Source organism: Tursiops truncatus, chromosome 13 (assembly GCF_011762595.2).
Source record: "Tursiops truncatus isolate mTurTru1 chromosome 13, mTurTru1.mat.Y, whole genome shotgun sequence".
NCBI lineage: Eukaryota > Metazoa > Chordata > Mammalia > Artiodactyla > Delphinidae > Tursiops > Tursiops truncatus.
In genome coordinates, this window is record NC_047046.1 from 65,868,067 (window position 1) to 65,887,313 (window position 19,247).

Consider the following 19,247-nt stretch of genomic DNA (forward strand, 5'->3'; position numbering starts at 1 on the left):
CCACCCAGAGAGTAAATTCACTAACCCCCAGGGCAAGGCAGGATGAATGACACACCAGAGGGAGAAACCACAGGCATACCTCAATAGCCAGGAAGCTCAAGTAAGCAGCTTGAGTTTTCATATTTGTTCAAAATGGGAAGCCCCACCTTATTTTGTTTCCTGTTTTTACTTCACTCATTTTTACAGTTCCTCCATCCTGTCTGTATAACATGAGGAGTTAGGTGTGGGTTTTCCCCATTTTGTCCAGTTGCCTCCAGCTGCTATTAAGCCTGCTGTCTGTCTGTCTGTCTCTCTCCTTAGTCCTTGGTTCTATTTTTGGCAGAGATTGGTTTTTCTCCTTAAGTTTTTTAACTTATGCCTACTTGTTTTAAAGACACTATTAAAATTACTTTTATATTTTATTTTACTCTCTATCACTTAGTCATAAAGTAATCATTTGAGTGCTGTAACACTTTACTCTTTAAGTCTTTAATACTTTTCTGCATCTATTCTCTCATTTGATCATTATAGTTACCTATGAGGTAGATTTAACAGGTAATCTTTATTTTACAGACTAAATTCAGTATTTGATAGAAGCGAAATTTTAGCCAGGAGCTGAAAATAGGAGATTTTATATGTCAGAATGCTGATCTTAAGTTAACTACTGAAGGGAAAAACTTTCTTCCTACTCACAGACTCAACTCTTCTGGCCACCAAATGTGTTTTTTCCCCACACCCAGGAGTTCTCCAGCTCTAGGCAGACACTGACGGGGTGTGCTACAACTTAATTCTAACACTGTCTACCTGGTGGTAACTTCGGATCCCACAAGTTAGGGACTCAGCCCGGAAAGACTGCCCCCACTTCAGATGCCAATCGCAAGCCCCAGGTTTTGACCTATCCTTACCAACCAGCTGTAAATCAGGGCTTCCCACAGCCCCTTACTCAGGTTAGATCATTTGCTGTAATGGCTCACAGAACTCAGGGAGACACTTTACTTATATTTACCGGTTTCTTATAAAAGGATACAACTCAGGAACAGATGGAAAAGACACATAGGACTAGGTATTGGGGGTGGGGTCGGGCAGGGCATGGCGCATCCTTGCCCTCTGCTCTTGCCACCCCCCAGCACCTAGATGTGTTCGCCAACCTGAAAGTTCATCAACTCTCCTTGTTCAAAAGTTTTTATGGATCTTAATCGCCATCGTTCCCACCCCCTTTCCCAGGGGAACTGGAGTGGTACTGAAAGTTCCCACTCTCTAATAATCACTTGGTCTTTCTGGTGACCGAGGTTCTGTAGTGGCCTCACCCTAAGTCACCTCATTAGCATAAACTCAGGTCTGATCAAAAGGGGCTGCTTATGAATAGCAAAAGATACTCCTGTCACTCAAGAAATTCCAGCAGTTTTTAGGAACTCTGTACAAGATCTGGGGACCAAGCCCAAATATATTTCTTATTACACCACAAGTACTAATTGCAAAGTGTATTTTTCTCAGATAGTCTTTGATTTTAAATAAAGTAAAAGGTATTCCATACTGTTGTAGATTTTCGTACCTCACCAATATGCTGCAATACTAATCCAGTCTTTTGGTACCAAAGTTTTAATTGTGATAAATAATGCTTTCTCTCCTGGAAGAACCACACAAACATGATCAGGGCTGCACTTTCAATTTCTGTCTTTTCAGCATTTATTTTGAAATAATTTGAAAGACGTGGTTGTATACATCATACTTCTTGGCCCCTTAATACTTCACTGTGTATTTTCAGAAAAGGATACCTCTTACATATGGTTATCGAACTCAGAAAATTTTAAATTATACAAGACTTTTACGTAAGTTACAGTATATCTCCCAGTTTTGCCAGTTATCCCAGTAATATCCTTGATGGCATTTTGGGGGATCAGGTTTTGCATTTAGTTGTCCTATCTGTTCGGTCTTCTTTAAGTTGCATTGGTTCTTTAGTGTTTTTCATGGCATTTACATTTTTGAAGAAAACCAATCAGTTATCTTATGGTGTCTCTCATGATTCTTTTTTATTATCATTATTGAAATACATTTGACATGAAACATTGTGTAAATTTAAGGTGTACAACAGGTTAATTTGATACATTGTAATATTGCCATTGTACTGATAATTAGCACCTCTGCAATATATTGGTATAGGTATATACCTATACCTATAGGTATAATTACCTAATTATAATTTCTTTTTAGTGGTTGGAATAATTAAGTTCTAGTCTCTTTGCAAGTTAGATGATGATAATACAATATTGTTGTCTGTGTTCACTATGCATTAGAGCTCTAGGACTTATCTCTTAGGCCTCTTGTTGAAAGTTTGTACCTTTAAACAACATCTGTCCTATCCCTTTCCCCAATTCCCGTCTCTCATGATTCTTGATGTGCTTGTGATCATTTAGATTTCTTGTTTTGTGCCCATATTTAGGTACCATATTTATATGAAATATCCAGAATAGGTAAATACAAAAATACAGAAAGCAGACTGGTGGTTGCAATCACTGGGGGAGTGGGGAAAACTGCTTACTGGGTGTGGTATTTCCTTCTGGGATGATGAAAATGTTTTGAAACTAGATAGAGGTGGTTGTACAACATTATAGATTTTCTAAATCCCTCTGAATTGTTTATTTTAAAAGTTAATTTTGTTATGTGAATTTCAGCTCCATAAAAATTAACTTAAAATCCTAATGTAGATGATTTTGCTGCACCCCCATATACAGCCCATGGATTTCTCAACAAATAGAAATTCCATTTAAAAACTATTGCATGATAATTATAATGGTTTATGATGATTAAAGAAATAAATGAGCGTTGCAAATTGATATTTGGTAGAAGAATTGATATGCAGAAGAATCTATTATATTCCCATCAGTAAATATTTAACGTTTAATGTCTTATGTAGTTTTCCATTTTGAAAAATTCTCATAATGTTTGCGATGGATGTGAAAGGACAAAAACATGTTTTCAAGACAATTCGCCTGATTTTTAAATATTACATAACAGGTTTTCTAAAAACAAAAAAATTTTAGTACACTGAATTTAAATATTGAATATTACTAATACCTTAAAATATGACGTCTAGATTAAGAATGTGGATGGCTTCACTTCCTCTGAAAGTGTGTGCTCCAGGCTTTTCTATTATTTACATTTCCACCTTCAACCTAAACTCTCCCACACCTGTTTACATTGAAATCACTTCCATGAAAACACTTGCTGTTTACTAGATGTTTCATACCTTGCCACACTTGTGTGGATTAGAAAAAGGGTAAATATTTGGCACACTGTAGTAGGTAATACATAAAGAGTAGCAATGATTATTATCCAAGGACTTAGACTGTTGTCAGGAAAAGTGAATTTTTGCCTTCACCTTATGTATTTTATAATCCCTTACAACCTGTAGAAACATAAATGTATTTTTTAAACATCTTTATTGGAGTATAATTGCTTTACATTGTTGTGTTAGTTGCTGCTGTATAACAAAGTGAATCAGCTATATGTATACATATATCCCCATATCCGCCCCCTCTTGCGTCTCCCTCCCACCCTCCCTATCCCACCCCTCTAGGTCGTCACAAAGCACCCAGCTGATCTCCCTGTGCTGTGCGGCTGCTTCCCACTAGCTATCTGTTTTACATTTGATAGTGTATATATGTCAATGCCACTCTCTCACTTCGTCCCAGCTTACCCTTCCCCCTCCCCGTGACCTCAAGTCCATTCTCTACATCTGGGTCTTTATTCCTGTCCTGCCCATAGGTTCTTCAGAACCTTTTCTTTTTTCTTTTTTTAATTCCACATATATGTAGCATACAGTATTTGTTTTTCTCTTTCTGACTTACTGCACTCTGTATGACAGATTCTACGTCCATCCACCTTACTACATATAACTCAATTTCGTTTCTTTTTGTGGCTGAGTAATATTCCATTACATATGTGCCACATCTTTATCCATTCATCTGTCAGTGGACACTTAGGTTGCTTCCATGTCCTGGCTATTGTAAATAGTGCTGCAATGAACATTGTGGTGCATGACTCTTTTTGAGTTATGGTTTTCTCAGGGTATATGCCCAGTAGTTGGATTGCTGGGTCATATGGTAGTTCTACTTTTAGTTTTTTAAGGAACCTCCGTACTGTTCTCCACAGTGGCTGTATCAATTTACATTTCCACCAACAGTGTAGGAGGGTTCCCTTTTCACTGCACCCTGTACAGCACTTATTGTAGATTTTTTGATGATGGCCATTCTGACTGGTGTGAGGTGATACCTCACTGTAGTTTTGATTTGCATTTCTCTAATGATTAGTGATGTTGACCATCCTTTCATGTGTTTGTTGGCAATCTCTATATCTTCTTTGGAGAAAGGACTACTTAGGTCTTCTGCCCATTTTTGGAATGGGTTGTTTGTTTTTTTGATATTGAGCTGCATGAGCTGCTTGTATATTTTGGAGATTAATCCTTTGTCAGTTACTTCGTTTGCAAATATTTTCTCCTATTCTAAGGGTTGTCTTTTCGTCTTGTTTATAGTTTCCTTTGCTGTGCAAAAGCTTTTAAGTTTCATTAGGTCCTATTCGTTTATTTTTGGTTTTATTTCCATTTCTCTAGGAGGTGGGTCACAAAGGATCATCCTGTGATTTATGCCACAGAGTGTTCTGCCTATGTTTTCCTCTAAGGTTTGATAGTGTCTGGCCTTACATTTAGGTCTTTAATCCATTTTGAGTTTATTTTTGTGTATGGTGTTAGGAAGTGTTCTAATTTCATTCTTTTACATGTAGCTGTCCAGTTTTCCCAGCACCGCTTATTGAAGAGGCTGTCTTTTCTCCATTGTATATTCTTGCTTCATTTATCAAAGATAAGGTGACCATATGTGCGTGGGTTTATCTCTGGGCTTTATGTCCTGTTCCATTGATCTACATTTCTGATTTTGTGCCAGTACTGTAGCTTTGTAGTATAGTCTGAAGTCAGGGAGTTTGATTCCTCCAGCTCCGTTTTTCTTAAGATTGCTTTGGCTGTTCGGGGTCTTTTGTCTTTCCATACAAATTGTGAAATTTTTTGTTCTAGTTCTGTGAAAAATGCCATTGGTAGTTTGATAGCGATTACATTGAATCTGTAGATTGCTTTGGGTAGTGTAGTCATTTCACAATGTTGATTCTTCCAATACAAGATCATGGTATATCTCTCCATCTGTTTGTATCTTCTTTAATTTCTTTCGTCAGTGTCTTATAGTTTTCTGCATATAGGTCTTTTGTCTCCTTAGGTAGGTTTATTCCTAGATATTTTATTCTTTTTGTTGCAATGGTAAATGAGAGTGTTTCCTTAATTCCTCTTTCAGATTTTTCATCATTAGTGTATAGGAATGCAAGAGATTTCTGTGCATTAACTTTGTATCCTGCAACTTTACCAAATTCATTGATTAGCTCTAGTAGTTTTCTGGTAGCATCTTTAGGATTCTCTGTGTATGGTATCAGGTCATCTGCAAACAGTGACAGTTTTACTTCTTTTACGTTTTGGGTTCCTTTTATTTCTTTTTGTCCTCTGATTGCTTTGGCTAAAAATTCCAAAACTATGTTGAATAATAGTGGTGAGAGTGGGCAACCTTGTCTTGTTCCTTATCTTAGTGGAAGTGGTTTCAGTTTTTCACCGTTGAGAACAATGCTGGCTGTAGGTTTGTCATATATGGCCTTTATTATGTTGAGGTAAGTTCCCTCTATGCCTACTTTCTGGAGTTTTTTTTATCATAAGTGGGTGTTGAATTTTGTCAGTAGCTTTTTCTGCATCTATTGAGATGATCATATGGGTTTTATCCTTAAGTTTGTTAATACAGTGTATCACACTGATTGATTTGTGTATAGAAGAATCCTTGCATTCCTGGGATAAACCCCACTTGATCACGGTGTATGATCCCTTTAACGTGTTGTTGGATTCTGTTTGCTAGTATTTTGTTGAGAATTTTTGCATCTATCTTCATCAGTAATATTGGCCTGTAGTTTTCTTTCCTTGTGACATCTTTGTCTGCTTTTGGTATCAGGGTGATGGTGGCCTCGTAGAATGAGTTTGGGAGTGTTCCTCCCTCTGCTATATTTTGGAAGAGTTTGAGAAGTATATGTGTTAGCTCTTTTCTAAATGTTTAATAGAATTCGCCTGTGAAGCCATCTGGTCCGGAGCTTTTGTTTGTTGGAAGATTTTTAATCACAGTTTCAATTTCAGTGCTTGTGATTGGTCTGTTTATATTTTCTATTTCTTCCTAGTTCAGTCCTGGAAGGTTGTGCTTTTTTAAGAATTTGTCCACTTCTTCCAGGTTGTCCATTTTATTGACACAGATTTGCTTGTAGTAATCTCTCATGATCATTTGTATTTCTGCAGTGTCAGTCTTTACTTCTCCTTTTTCATTTCTAATTCTACTGATTTGAGTCTTCTCCCTTTTTTTCTTGATGCTACTGGCTAATGGTTTAACAATTTTGTTTATCTTCTTAAAGAACCAGCTTTTAGTTTTATTGATCTTTGCTATTGTTTCCTTCATTTCTTTTTTATTTATTTCTGATCTGATCTTTATGATTTCTTTCCTTTTGCTAACTTTAGGGGTTTTTTTGTTCTTTCTCTAACTGCTTTAGGTATAAGGTTAGGTTGTTTATTTGAGATGTTTCTTGTGTCTTGAGGTAGGATTGTATTGCTATAAACTTCCCTCTTAGAACTGCTTTTGCTACATCCCATAGGTTTTGGGTCGTCGTGTTTTGACTGTCATTTGTTTCTAGGTATTTTTTGATTTTCTCTTTGATTTCTTCAGTGATCTCTTGGTTATTTAGTAATGTATTGTTTAGCCTCTTTTTCCATCCCCTCTCTTTCAGTCTGTATGTGTCCCTAGGTCTGACGTGGGTCTCTTGTAGGCAGCGTATGTACACAGGTCTTATTTTTGTATCCATTCAGCCAGTCTATGTCTTTTGGTTGGAGCATTTAATCCATTTACATTTAAGGTAGTTATCGATATGTATGTTACTGTTACCGTTTTCTTATTTGTTTTGGGTTTGTTATTGTAGGTCTTTTCCTTCTCTTGTGTTTCCTGCCTAGAGAAGTTCCTTTAGCATTTGTTGTAAAGCTGGTTTGGTGGTGCTGAATTCTCTTAGCTTTCGCTTGTCTGTAAAGGTTTTAATTTCTCCATCGAATGTGAATGAGATCCTTGCTGGCTACAGTAATCTTAATGTAGGTTTTTCCCTTTCATCACTTTAAATATGTCCTGCCACTGCCCTCTGGCTTGCAGAGTTTCTGCTGAAAGATCAGCTGTTAACCTTATGGGCATTCCCTTGTATGTTATTTGTTGCTTTTCCTTTGCTGCTTTTAATATTTTTCCTTTGTATTTAATTTTTGATAGTATGATTAATATGTGTCTTGGCGTGTTTCTCCTTGGATTTGTCCTGTATGGGGCTCTCTGTGCTTCCTGGACTTGATTGACTATTTCCTTTCCCATATTAGGGAAGTTTACAACTATAATCTCTTCAAATATTTTCTCAGTTCCTTTCTTTTTCTCTTCTTCTTCTGGGACTCCTATAATTCGAATGTTGGTGTGTTTAATGTTGTCCCAGAGGTCTCTGAGACTGTCCTCAATTCTTTTCGTTCTTTTTTCTTTATTCTGCTCTGCAGTAGTTATTTCCACTCTTTATCTTCCAGGTCACTTATCCGTTCTTCTGCCTCAGTTATTCTGCTATTGATTCCTTCTAGGGAATTTTTTATTTCATTTATTGTGTTGTTCATCATTGTTTGTTTGCTCTTTATTTCTTCTAGTTCCTTGTTAAACCTGTCTTTTATTTTCTCCTTCTATTTCCAAGATTGTGGATCATCTTTACTATCATTACTCTGAATACTTTTTCAGGTAGGCTGCCTATTTCCTCTTCATTTGTTTGGTCTGGTGGGTTTTTACCTTGCTCCTTCATCTGCTGTGTGTTTCTCTGTCTTCTCATTTTGCTTAACTTACTGTGTTTGGGGTCTCCTTTTCTCAGGCTGCAGGTTTGTAGTTCCCATTGTTTTTGGTGTCTGCCCCCAGTGGGTAGGGTTGGTTCAGTGGGTTATGTAGGCTTCCTGGTGGAGGGAACTGGTGCCTGTGTTCTGGTGAATGAGACTGGACCTAGTCTTTCTGGTGGGCAGGACTGCATCTGGTAGTGTGTTTTGGGGTGTCTGTGAACTTATTATGATTTTAGGCAGCCTCTCTGCCAATGGGTGGGGTTGTGTTCCTGTCTTGCTAGCTGTTTGGCATAGGATGTCCAGCACTGTAGCTTGCTGGTTGTTGAGTGAAGCTGGGTCTTAGCATTGAGATGGAGATCTCTGGGATAGCTTTTGCCGTTTGATATTATGTGGAGCTGGGAAGTCTCTGGTGGTACAGTGTCCTGAACTCAGCTCTCCCACATCAGAGGCTCAGGCCTGACACCCTGCTGGAGCACCAAGAGCCTGTCAGCCACTCGGCTCAGAAGAAAAGGGAGGAAAAAAAAGAAAGAATAAAGTAAAATAAAGTTATTAAAATTAAAAAAATTATTAAAATTAAAAAGTAATAAAAAAAGAGGGCTTCCCTGGTGGTGCAGTGGTTGAGAGTCCACCTGCAGATGCAGGGGACGCGGGTTCGTGCCCCTGTCTGGGCGGATCCCACATGCCGCGGAGTGGCTGGGCCCATGAGCCTTGGCCACTGAGCCTGCGCGTCCGGAGCCTGTGCTCTGCAACGGGAGAGGCCACAACAGTGAGAGTGAGAGGCCCACGTACCGCAAAAAAAAAAAAAAAAGAAAAAAGACAAACAGAAAAACCAAAAGGAAAAACAAAACCACCAATGGTAACAAGCGCTAAAAGCTATACAAAAAAAAAAAAAAAGGACAGACAGAACCCTAGGACAGATGGTAAAAGCAAAGCTATACAGACAAAATCACACAAAAAAGCATACACATACACACTCACAAAACGAGAAAAAGGAAAAAATATATTTTTTTTTAAAAAAAAGGAAGGAAAAAACAAATCTACCGATGATGATAAGCTCTAAATACTAAACTAAGATAAACATAAAACCAGAAACAAATTAGATGCAGAAAGCAAACGCAAGTCTACAGTTGCTCCCAAAGTCCACTGCCTCAGTTTTGGGAACATTTGTTGTCTATTCAGGTATTCCACAGATGCAGGGTACATCAAGTTGATTGTGGAGATTTAATCTGCTGCTCCTGAGGCTGCTGGGAGAAACTTCCCTTTCTCTTCTTTGTTCACACATCTCCCGGGGTTCAGCTTTGGGTTTGGACCCGCCGCTGCGTGTAGGTCGCCTGAGGGCGTCTGTTCCCCGCCCAGACTGGACGGGGTTAAAGGAGCAGCTGATTAGGGGGCTCTGGCTCACTCAGGCTGGGCGGAGGGAGGGGTACGGAATGCGGGGCGAGCCTGCAACGGCAGAGGCCAGAGTGACATTGCACCAGCCTGAGGCATGCTGTGTGTTCTCCCAGGGAAGATGTCCCTGGATCACGGGACCCTGGTTGTGGTGGGCTGCACAGGTTCCCGGGAGGGGAGGTGTGGATAGTGACCTGTGCTCGCACACAGGCTTCTTGGTGGCTGCAGTAGCAGCCTTAGCGTTTCATGCCCATCTCTGGTGTCTGCGCTGATAGCTGCGGCTCGTGCCCTCTTCTGGAGCTCATTTAGGCAGTGCTCTGAATCCCCTCTCCTCACGCACCCGGAAACAATGGTCTCTTGCCTCTTAGGCAGTTCCAGACTTTTCCCCGACTCCCTCCCTGCTGGCTGTGGCTCACTAGCCCCCTTCAGGCTGTGTTCACGCAGCCAACCCCAGTCCTCTCCCTGGGATCTGATCTCTGAAGCCCGAGCCTCAGCTCCCAGCCCCCGTCCGCCCCGGCGGGTGAGCAAAGGAGCCTCTCAGGCTGGTGAGTGCCGGTCGGCACTGCTCCTCTGTGCAGGAATCTCTCCACTTTGCCCTCTGCACCCCTGTTGCTGCGCTCTCCTCCGTGGCTCCCAAGCTTCCCCCCCACCCACTGCCCGTCTCCGCCAGTGAAGGGGCTTCCTAGTGTGTAGAAACTTTTCCTGCTCCACAGCTCCCTCCTGGAGGTGCAGGTCCAGTCCCTATTCTTTTGTCTCAGTTTTTCCTTTTTTCTTTTGCCCTAGCCAGGTAAGTGGGGAGTTTCTTGCCTTTGGGGAAGTCTGAGGTCTTCTGCCAGCGTTCAGTAGGTGTTCTGTAGGAGTTGTTCCACATGTAGATGTATTTTTGATGTATTTGTGGGGAGGAAGGTGATTTCCACGTCTTACTCCTCTGCTATCTTGAAGGTTCTGCCAACATAAATGTATTTTGAAAAAATTTTTTCAGTTGTGGGAAGTGAAGCTTTCTAAATATGCTTTTGAAAACTGATCCCTGATATTCATGCAGTTCTATAATATGTTTCTCATCATCTTTATTTGCTTTGTTTTTCCCAGGTGAGAGAAACGATGTTGTCCAGGTTTAAAATAGTTGCCACTCCTTGTACTCTGGCATGTCGTCATTTGCACATAAAAGAGAAAGGCAAGCCACTTATGTTGAACCCAAGAACAAACAAGGTTAGTAACATTAATTCTAACACACATTTTCTCTCTTCCTGGTAAAGGTTTGATATATTTTAGACTGATAAAGTATGAAATTTTTGTATTCTGTAGCTTTATACTGAAACTGTTCGGAAGTGTGCATGAACTTTTCTCTTTTCTCCGCACTGCGACAATTATGGCTGCTTTATACCTCCCAAATTTCACCCTCACAGTTTCTACCACCCAAGAAAGATTGAGTTTATTTCCTAGTTCTAGCTCAAAAGCAAAACAAAACAAAAACCCAAGAGTAGCATATTGGCCAGAACTGTTGGCCAGATGCAGTATATTTAGATTTATCCCGTTTAGTCATATTGTCATTTTTATAAATGTTTGGTAATTTCCTAATCCCTGATGGATTATTCTAACTGCCCTTGGAGGGAAAGAAATAGAAGGGGCCTTTTATTTCCCCCCCTAGTATGCTTACCTGCACACTGAAGAGTCTAGTTAAGGGATTTTTATCAATATTGACTCATGTGGAGAAATGGCATGTATCTAAAGGAAAATAGCTCAAGATCAGCCGAAGTGTAACTGAAAGTAGGGTCCAGCTGCTCGCTGCTCAAAAGCCATTAAAGAGGCAAGATTGATGGAAAGTTAAGTTTGCTTTATTTTGGATGCCAGCAATGAGGGGGGAGGGCAGATGCCCGTCCAAAGGCATACACGCCCCCCACAACCAGTGGGCAAGAGCTTTCATAGGTCGAGGGAGGCGCCTACGAGCAGAAGCAGCACAGTCAGCTCTGACAGTCATCTTGACATTGGTCGTTGGTGGTCCGACCAGTGTCACTTTGATTGTTTTAGGTACAGTTAATCTTCAGTTCCAGGGTCGGTTCTCATTTCTTTGAGGCCAGTTCTCGCAATTGTGGCAGCTTATGTCATGGCTACAGCCTGGTCATCACATAGTTAACTTCTTCCACCTGGTGAGTGTTTCAGTATCTATAAGACAGCCCCCAGGATACAGCTCAGAATGTTATCTGTAGCCCTTAAGGAGGGACTAAAGGGCCTTGACTATGCTTAACGACTAAACTATTATTATGTGGTCTCCTTTGACTGAGGACCTGGGGGTGGGCAAAGACCATAGGGTCCTGCTCTGTTGCAGAGGGAGGTACACTTCTGTGTAAATTGGGAGGGCATTGCGGTTATGTAGATGAGCAAAAGAGGTTTGGTGGAACAAGTGGCATTGGAAGACAGAAAAGAGTAGGAGAAGGGCAGGTGAGAGGAAGGTTGTTTCTGCTGACTGTTAAAGAGCTAATCAAGACATCTATTTTAAACTATGTTGTCTTCACTTACACCAGGCCAGCAAATTTAAGAATTTTATCAACTATTAACATAAATACTTAATACATAAAATTATTTCTTTAATAATCATTTTAATTTCTACTGTACATTATAAATAAAACACTTTTGAGTGTCTCTTAAATCTAAATGGGAGATAGGCAGTGAAACCATGTGTAGCTACTCATTTATCTTTGGCAATAGGATAGGTAAAGCACTTTTAAATGAACACAGTTCATTTAAAACTATATAAAAATAAAGGAGTTTTAACCCCTTTATATTTTCCAGCCTTAGATAAAATCTTGTAAGGAGCAACATGAGGCACAAAGGATTTAGTGATTTGAGTCTTCTCCCCCTTTTTTCATTATAAAAGTTCATCAATTTTGTAGGTCTTTACAAAGAACCAACTTTTGGTTTAATCTTTTAATTTTTCCAATTGTTTTTTTCTATTTTATTTATTTATTTTCACTGTAATCTTTATTATTTCCTTCCTTCTTGCTTCAGGTTTAGTTTGTTCATTTTTCCCCCTAGTTTCTTAAGATGGAAGGTTAGGCAATTGATTTGAAATCGTTCTGCCTTTTAAAGTTACATTTACAGCTACAAATTTCCCTTAGCATTATTTTCACTGTATCCTATAAGTTTTGGTATGTGTGTTTTAATTCATCTGGAAGTATCTTCTAATTTCCCTGTGCTTTCTTCTCTGACCAATTGGTTTTTAGGAGTGTGTTGTTTAAGATCAAAGTATTTGTGAATTCCCCAAATGTCCATTATTAATTTCTTTTATTTTTAATTTTTTAAATTTATTTAATTAATTAATTTATTTATGGCTGCATTGGGTCTTCGTCGCCATGCGCGGGCTTTCTCTGGTTGCGGTGAGTGAGGGCTACTCTTCATCATGGTGTGTGGGCTTCTCAATGCGGTGGCTTCTCTTGTTGTGGAGCACGGGCTCTAGGTGCACGGGCTTCAGTAGTTGTGGCACGCGGGCTCAGTAGTTGTGGCTTGCAGGCTCTAGAGCGCAGGCTCAGTAGTTGTGGCTCACAGGCTTAGTTGCTCCGTGGCATGTGGGATCTTCCTGGACTAGGGCTCAAACCAGTGTCCCCTGCGTTGGCAGGCGGATTCTTAACCACTGTGCCACCAGGGAAGTCCCCCATTATTAATTTCTAATCTCATTGCATTGTGGTTGAAGATCATACTTTGGGTGACTTAAATCCTTTCAGATTTATTGAGGCTTGTTTTATGGCCTGATGAATGGTCTGTCCTGGGGAATATTCCTTGTGCACTTGAAAAGAATGTGTATCCTGCTTCTTTTGAGGGGAGTGTCTGCTAGGTCTAGTTGCTTTATGGTGTTGTTCAAGTCTTCTTTTTCCGTGTTGATGTTCTGTCTAGTTGTTTTCTCCATTATTGAAAATGAGATATTGAAATTTTCAGCTTGTTGAATTGTCTTACTCCCTAATTCTGTCAGTTTTTGCTTCATGTATTTTGTTATCTAACAAAATATGTTTATAATTGTTGTATCTTCTTAATGGATTGATGCTTTCAGCAAAATGCCCTCCTCTAGTAACATGTTTGTTTCAAAGTCTATTTTGTCTGTTACTAACATAGCTACTCCAGCTCTCTTTTGGTTACTATTGACATGGTGTATCTTTTTCCATTCTTTTACTTTCCACCTATTTGTATCTTTGAAACTTGCCACCTATTTGTATCTTTGAATCAAAGTGTGTCTGTTGTAGTCAGCATATGATTGGATCATGTTTTTTTATCCATTCTTCCAATCCTTTTAATTATAGAGTTTAATCCATCTACATTAGTGTAATAACTAATAAGGTATGATTTATGTCTGCTATTTTGCTATTTGTTTTAAAATGTCTTATGTGCCTTTTGTTCCTCTTTACTCTATTGTTCCCTTCATTTGTATTAAATTTTCTATGATGCCATTTAAATTCCCTTGTCTTTTCTTTTCCTGCCTATTTCTGAGTTATTTTCTTAGTGGTTTGCCCTGGGGATTACAATTACCATCTTTAAAACAGTCTAGTTCAGTTTGATACCAATTTAATGTAAACAGTACACCAAAATTTTGCTCCTGTAGAGGTCCATCTCCTTCTTTTATGCTGCTTCGTCATACAAATTACAGAGTACAAATTACATTTTATATGTTGCATGACCGTCAACACAGATTTATAATTACTGCTTTATGTAATTGTCTTTTAAATTGGGTAGGAGAAAAAAAGACCTACAAACAAAAAGTACATTTGTACTGTCTTTTATATTATGTAGTCATTTTATCCGTGTTCTTTGTTTCTTTGTGTGGATTTGAATTATTGTCTAATGTCTTTAATTTAGGCCTGAAGGACTCCCTTTAGTATTTCTTGTGAGACGAGTCTGTTAGCAATGAATTCTCTGTTTTTGTTTATCTGGAATGTCTTAATTTCTCCATTTATTTATTTATTTATTTATTTATGGCTGTGTTGGGTCTTCGTTTCTGTGCGAGGGCTTTCTGTAGTTGCGGCGAGTGGGAGCCACTCTTCATCGCAGTGCGCGGGCCTCTCACTATCGCAGCCTCTCCTGTTGCGGAGCACAGGCTCCAGATGTGCAGGCTCAGTAATTGTGGCTCACGGGGCTAGTTGCTCCACGGCATGTGGGATCTTCCCAGACCAGGGCTCAAACCCGTGTCCCCTGCATTGGCAGGCAGATTCCCAACCACTGTGCCACCAGGGAAGCCCAATTTCTCCATTTTTGAAGGATGGATTTGTAGGATTTAGAAATTCGTGGTTGACAGGTTATTTTTCTTTCAGCACTCTCTATGGCCTCCGTGGTTTCTGATAAGAAATCAGCTGTTACTCTTTTTGAGGATCCCCTGCAGGTGATGAGTCACTTCTCTTTGCTTTCAGATTTCTGCTGTCTCTGGCTTTTGACAGTTTGAATATGATGTGTGTAGGGGTAGAGTTCTTTAAGTTTTTCTTGATTGGAGCTATTGAGCTTCTTGGATGTGTGGATTAATGCTTCTCATCAAATTTGGGAGGTTTTTAGCCATTATTTTTTCAAATATTCTTTAGCCTTTTCTCTCCTCGCCTCTGGGCCTCCTCTTATGTACGTGTTGGTACTCTTGCTGGTCTCTCAGGTCTGTTCATATTTATTCCTTATTTTTCTTTTTGTTTGTTTGTTGTTGTTTTTAATTTTTCCTTTCTATTTCTCAGACTGGATTATCTCAGCTGACCAATCTTTAAATCTGATGGTTTTTTCCTTCCACCACTCAAGTCTGCTTGTTGAGCCCCTTTAGTGAATTTTTTATTTCAGTTGTTGTAGTTTCAATTCCAGAATTTCTATTTAGTTCCTTTTTTATCTTCTCTGTTTATCAGTATTCTCTATTTAGTAGGATGTCATTCTCACACTTCTTTTTAGTTCATTAGACAATGTTTTTTTTTAGTTTTTTTGATATATTTAAAATAACTAACTTTTTTCTTTTTTTAAATTGAAGTATAGTTGATTTACAATGTTTCAGGTATACGGCAAAGTATATTCTTTTTCAGATTCTTTCCCGTTATAGATTATTACAAGATATTGAATATAGTTCCCTGTGCTGTACAGTAGGTCCTTATTGTTTATCTGTTTTTTATATAGTAGTGTGTTAATCCCAAATTCCCAATTTATCCGTCCCCTAGAATAACTAAAGTCTTTGTCTAGTAAGTACAATGTTTGGGCTTCCCCAGGCAATTTCAATTAACTGCCCTTATTTCCTGTATATGAGTCAGACTTTATGTGTTTTGTTGCTGTTGTTGTTTGTTTGTTTATTTTTTGCTTGCCTTATGATTTTTGGTTGAAAACTGGGCTTTTAAAATAATGTGGCTGCCCTGGAAACCAGATATTCATTCCTCCCAGTCGTTTCTGAACTAATTCCTTCTTCTTGTTATGTATGCCTACTGAAGTCTCTGCTTTGTTAACTTAGTGATCAGCCAGTGATTAAACAGAAACTGAAATACCTAGAGCCATTAAATCTCCCATTCTTTGCCAGGGGGCTTTGTGTACCTGCTGGGGTGTGCCTTCAGGACTCAGCCAGGCAGTTTACAGCTACGCATCAGCCTTCACTTCCTGTTTGCACAGAGCCTCAAGGTTAGCCAGAGGTGGGAGCTTAGGGCTTTCTCAGGTCTTTCCTGGACATGCGTACAGCTGTGCATATGACCTTCTAGGTTCTCAGGAATATGTCTCAGCATTTCAGAGTTCCCCATGGACATCTCATTTCTCAGCTTTTCCTTTTCAGCTTTTTGGTTATTAGCCTGTTGTTTGCCCCAACTGTTACCTACTGCCTTGGGGAGCTGCTATGTTAAATAATTGCCTCTGATTGTTTTCAACAGACCCTTCTGGCGGGAAAGGCTGTTCACACTGCCTGAGCTCCAAGTCAGGTCAAATAAAGACAGCCTTGCAGATAGGGTCTTCCAGGTCAGATAATAACAGTTTCCTGGATATGGGGCTTTAGAGGAATCTCCAAACCCTCCTGCCTTCTCCAGTGACTGCCAGGCTCTGATTTTCAAAGCGATTGTTTCACAGTGATTGCGTTTTCAAGGTTACTGTGGAGCTGGGGAGGGGAGCTAGGAACAAGGCAAGTTAAAATGCCATGAAGCTTGCTGTTCTCACTGAAATTCAGCAGTTTTTCTTGAATAAATGCTCTCCAACTGCTGAAAGCTTTGGTTAATTTCCAGAATTCTGATCATTTGGCCAGGGTTCTTGTTGCTTTTATGGAGGAAAAGATTTTTAGAAGTCCTTTCTCTGGCATTTTTACTGACATCATTGATTAAAAAAAAAAAAAATTTAACCCATAGCTGAATACCAGAAACTGAAAAAGAATTTATTACATAGGTTAATTTTTCTTAAGTAGCATTCTTCCTTCCCCCTCCCTCTGTTCAGCCTCACTCCTTTCCAGTCACGGTAGCCTCTTAGTTTGGTTTGTGTTCTTTCAAACTGTATTCTGTTGATTTCATTTTTAACGTATGCATATATCTGTATATAATATGTACTTTACGGGGGTTTTCTAAACATAATAATTAACAGTGAATTTGTTTTGATTTTCAACTTGACTTTTTCTCCTAACTGTGTATCTGGGAGATCTTTCTACTGCACACTTAGAGATACATGTTTAAGTGTGTTTATGGAAATACCATAGGTTGCTAACTCTTCCATAATTGATGGACTTTTAGTTAGTTTGTAATAGGCAAGAGAACTGGAAACAGTGCTACAACTAATCTCTTCATATACGCGTCTCTATATATGAATATATCTCTAGGATAACTAACTAGAAGTAGAATTGCTTTGTGTGCATTCAAGATATGGAAGCGACCTAAATGTCCATCAAAAGATGAATGGGTAAAGAAGATATATGTACACACAATGGAATATCACTCAGCCATAAAGAAGAATGAAATTCTGCCATTTGCACCAATATGGGTGGACCTGGAGTATTATGCTCAGTGAAATAAGTCAGACAAAGGCAAATACTGTGTGATGTCACTTATATGTGGAATCTAAAAAACAAAACAAGTGAATGGATATAACAAAACAGAAACAGACTCACAGATATAGAGAACAAACTAGTGGTTAGGAGGAGAGGAGAGGCAAGGGGAGAGGGGCAAGATAGGGGTAGAGGATTAAGAGGTACAAACTACTTTGTATAAAATAAATAAGCTACAAGGATATATTGTACGGCACAGGGAAATATAGTCATTATTTTATAATAATTTTAAATGGAGTTTAATCTATAAAAACATTGAATCACTATGTTGTACACCTGAAACTAATATTGTAAGTCAACTATACTTCAGTTAAAAAAATAATAAAGTATGTGCATTTTAAAAAAATCTAAGAGTATTTGAAATTGGCTTTCAAAGCCTAAACCAGTTTATATTCCAGCAATGGTATGTGAGAGTAATTCTTTTACCATACCCTCCCCAGTACTAGATATGATCAATCTTATAAATTTATGAAAGTCCGGGCAAAAATGATATCTTGTTGATCTTTTTAAGTTTATGTTTAAATTGTGTTTGGTAGGAGGCACCATTGCTACCCCTGTAAGTAATAATTTTTAATCCTTTTGTTTTTTCCTTTTTAGGGGATGGCATTTACATTACAGGAACGACAAATGCTTGGTCTTCAAGGACTTCTACCTCCCAAAATAGAGACACAAGATATTCAAGCCTTACGATTCCACAGAAATGTGAAAAAGTTGAATGGCCCTTTGGAAAAGTAAGAGTTGATTAGATGTTTAGTTTTTTTATTGGTGTTCTGATCAGAAAAATTGGGAGTATTATGATTATTATCGCATGAGAAATATACAGTCTCAATGAAACTTTTGTTTTAGTCAGTTGGTTTATAATGATTGTTTCCTTCACTTATTTTCACTATTGTAAAATTTAGCAGAAATCAATATTTTATGGTTAAAATCACAGAGCATTTCAGGTTTGAATGGAATGTTAGAAGCAGAGGCTATCACCTAATTTGCACCCATTCTATTCAATAACCTTTACTGATCCCCTACTTTGTGTGTGCCATTGCTAGCCACTGAGGATATAAACTGGGTGATAGATAGGGTGGCCATGTAATATATCGTCCAATCCCAGACACTTTGGGGAGTAAAAAAGAAGTAACTGAAACTGTCCCGGGCAAATTAGAATGTATGGCTACCGCAGTAACTCACAGCCTAGCCTGCCTTCTAGGAGCTCATCAATAGATGGCTATACTATGACTGTCATTGTATAGCACAGTGAGAAAAAGGGACCTGTAGAGTACCTTCTGAAAATGTGAAGAGGGGTGCCAGCCGAGCTTGGGGAGTCACTTCCTGGAGGAAGTGATGCCTGAGCTGAATTTGAAACAATATGTTACAAGGAGCAGGCAAAATGAGAAAGAAGGGCAGGGTATTCTGGTAGAGGGATCAGTCTGACTGTAGAACTAAAAATATTTATTGGGTTTATAAAATATAGGGGATTATTGGATATTGGTGACTAGTGAGAGTGGTTTCTTTACATTATGGGGCATATATATATACATGAAAATATATATAGTCTCGAACTCATGTTACCATGGAGGGAAGACAAAGTCAAGAAGTGGCGTGAGAGTTAAAGAAGAGGGAGGAGAGTGTTAACGGGACCTGAAGACAGGAAAATCTGAAGTGTATATATGTGTGGTGGGGGGCAGGGAATGACAGAAAAGGACCCCAGAGAGTGTGCCAACTGAGCTGCATTTGGAGAGCATGAGTAGAGGACTGTGCCTGGTCAGAGGGTGTTCCAGGCAAAGGGTGTGTCGGCGTATGCTGCAACTCCAAGGTCAGAGTTGTGGTGCATTTGAGGAAGTGAAGTAATTCAGTATGAAGATGAGGCTGGAAAGTAGTCATTGAGGTCTAGTTAACTATTTTAGGAGCTTAAGCCTATTAAACTGG

General features: G+C 39.1%; 1 protein-coding gene across 1 annotated transcript in view; it reads left to right on the plus strand.

Annotated features, from left to right (window-relative positions):
* Nucleotides 1–19,247, plus strand: part of ME2 (malic enzyme 2) — a 54,054-nt gene that overhangs the window by 3,183 nt on the left and 31,624 nt on the right. Inside the window, exons 2-3 of the mRNA XM_019937061.2 lie at nt 10,415–10,534; nt 17,925–18,058. Coding sequence (XP_019792620.1) covers nt 10,427–10,534; nt 17,925–18,058 — 242 coding nt within the window. The 5' untranslated portion in view covers nt 10,415–10,426. The remainder of the gene's footprint in view (nt 1–10,414; nt 10,535–17,924; nt 18,059–19,247) is intronic.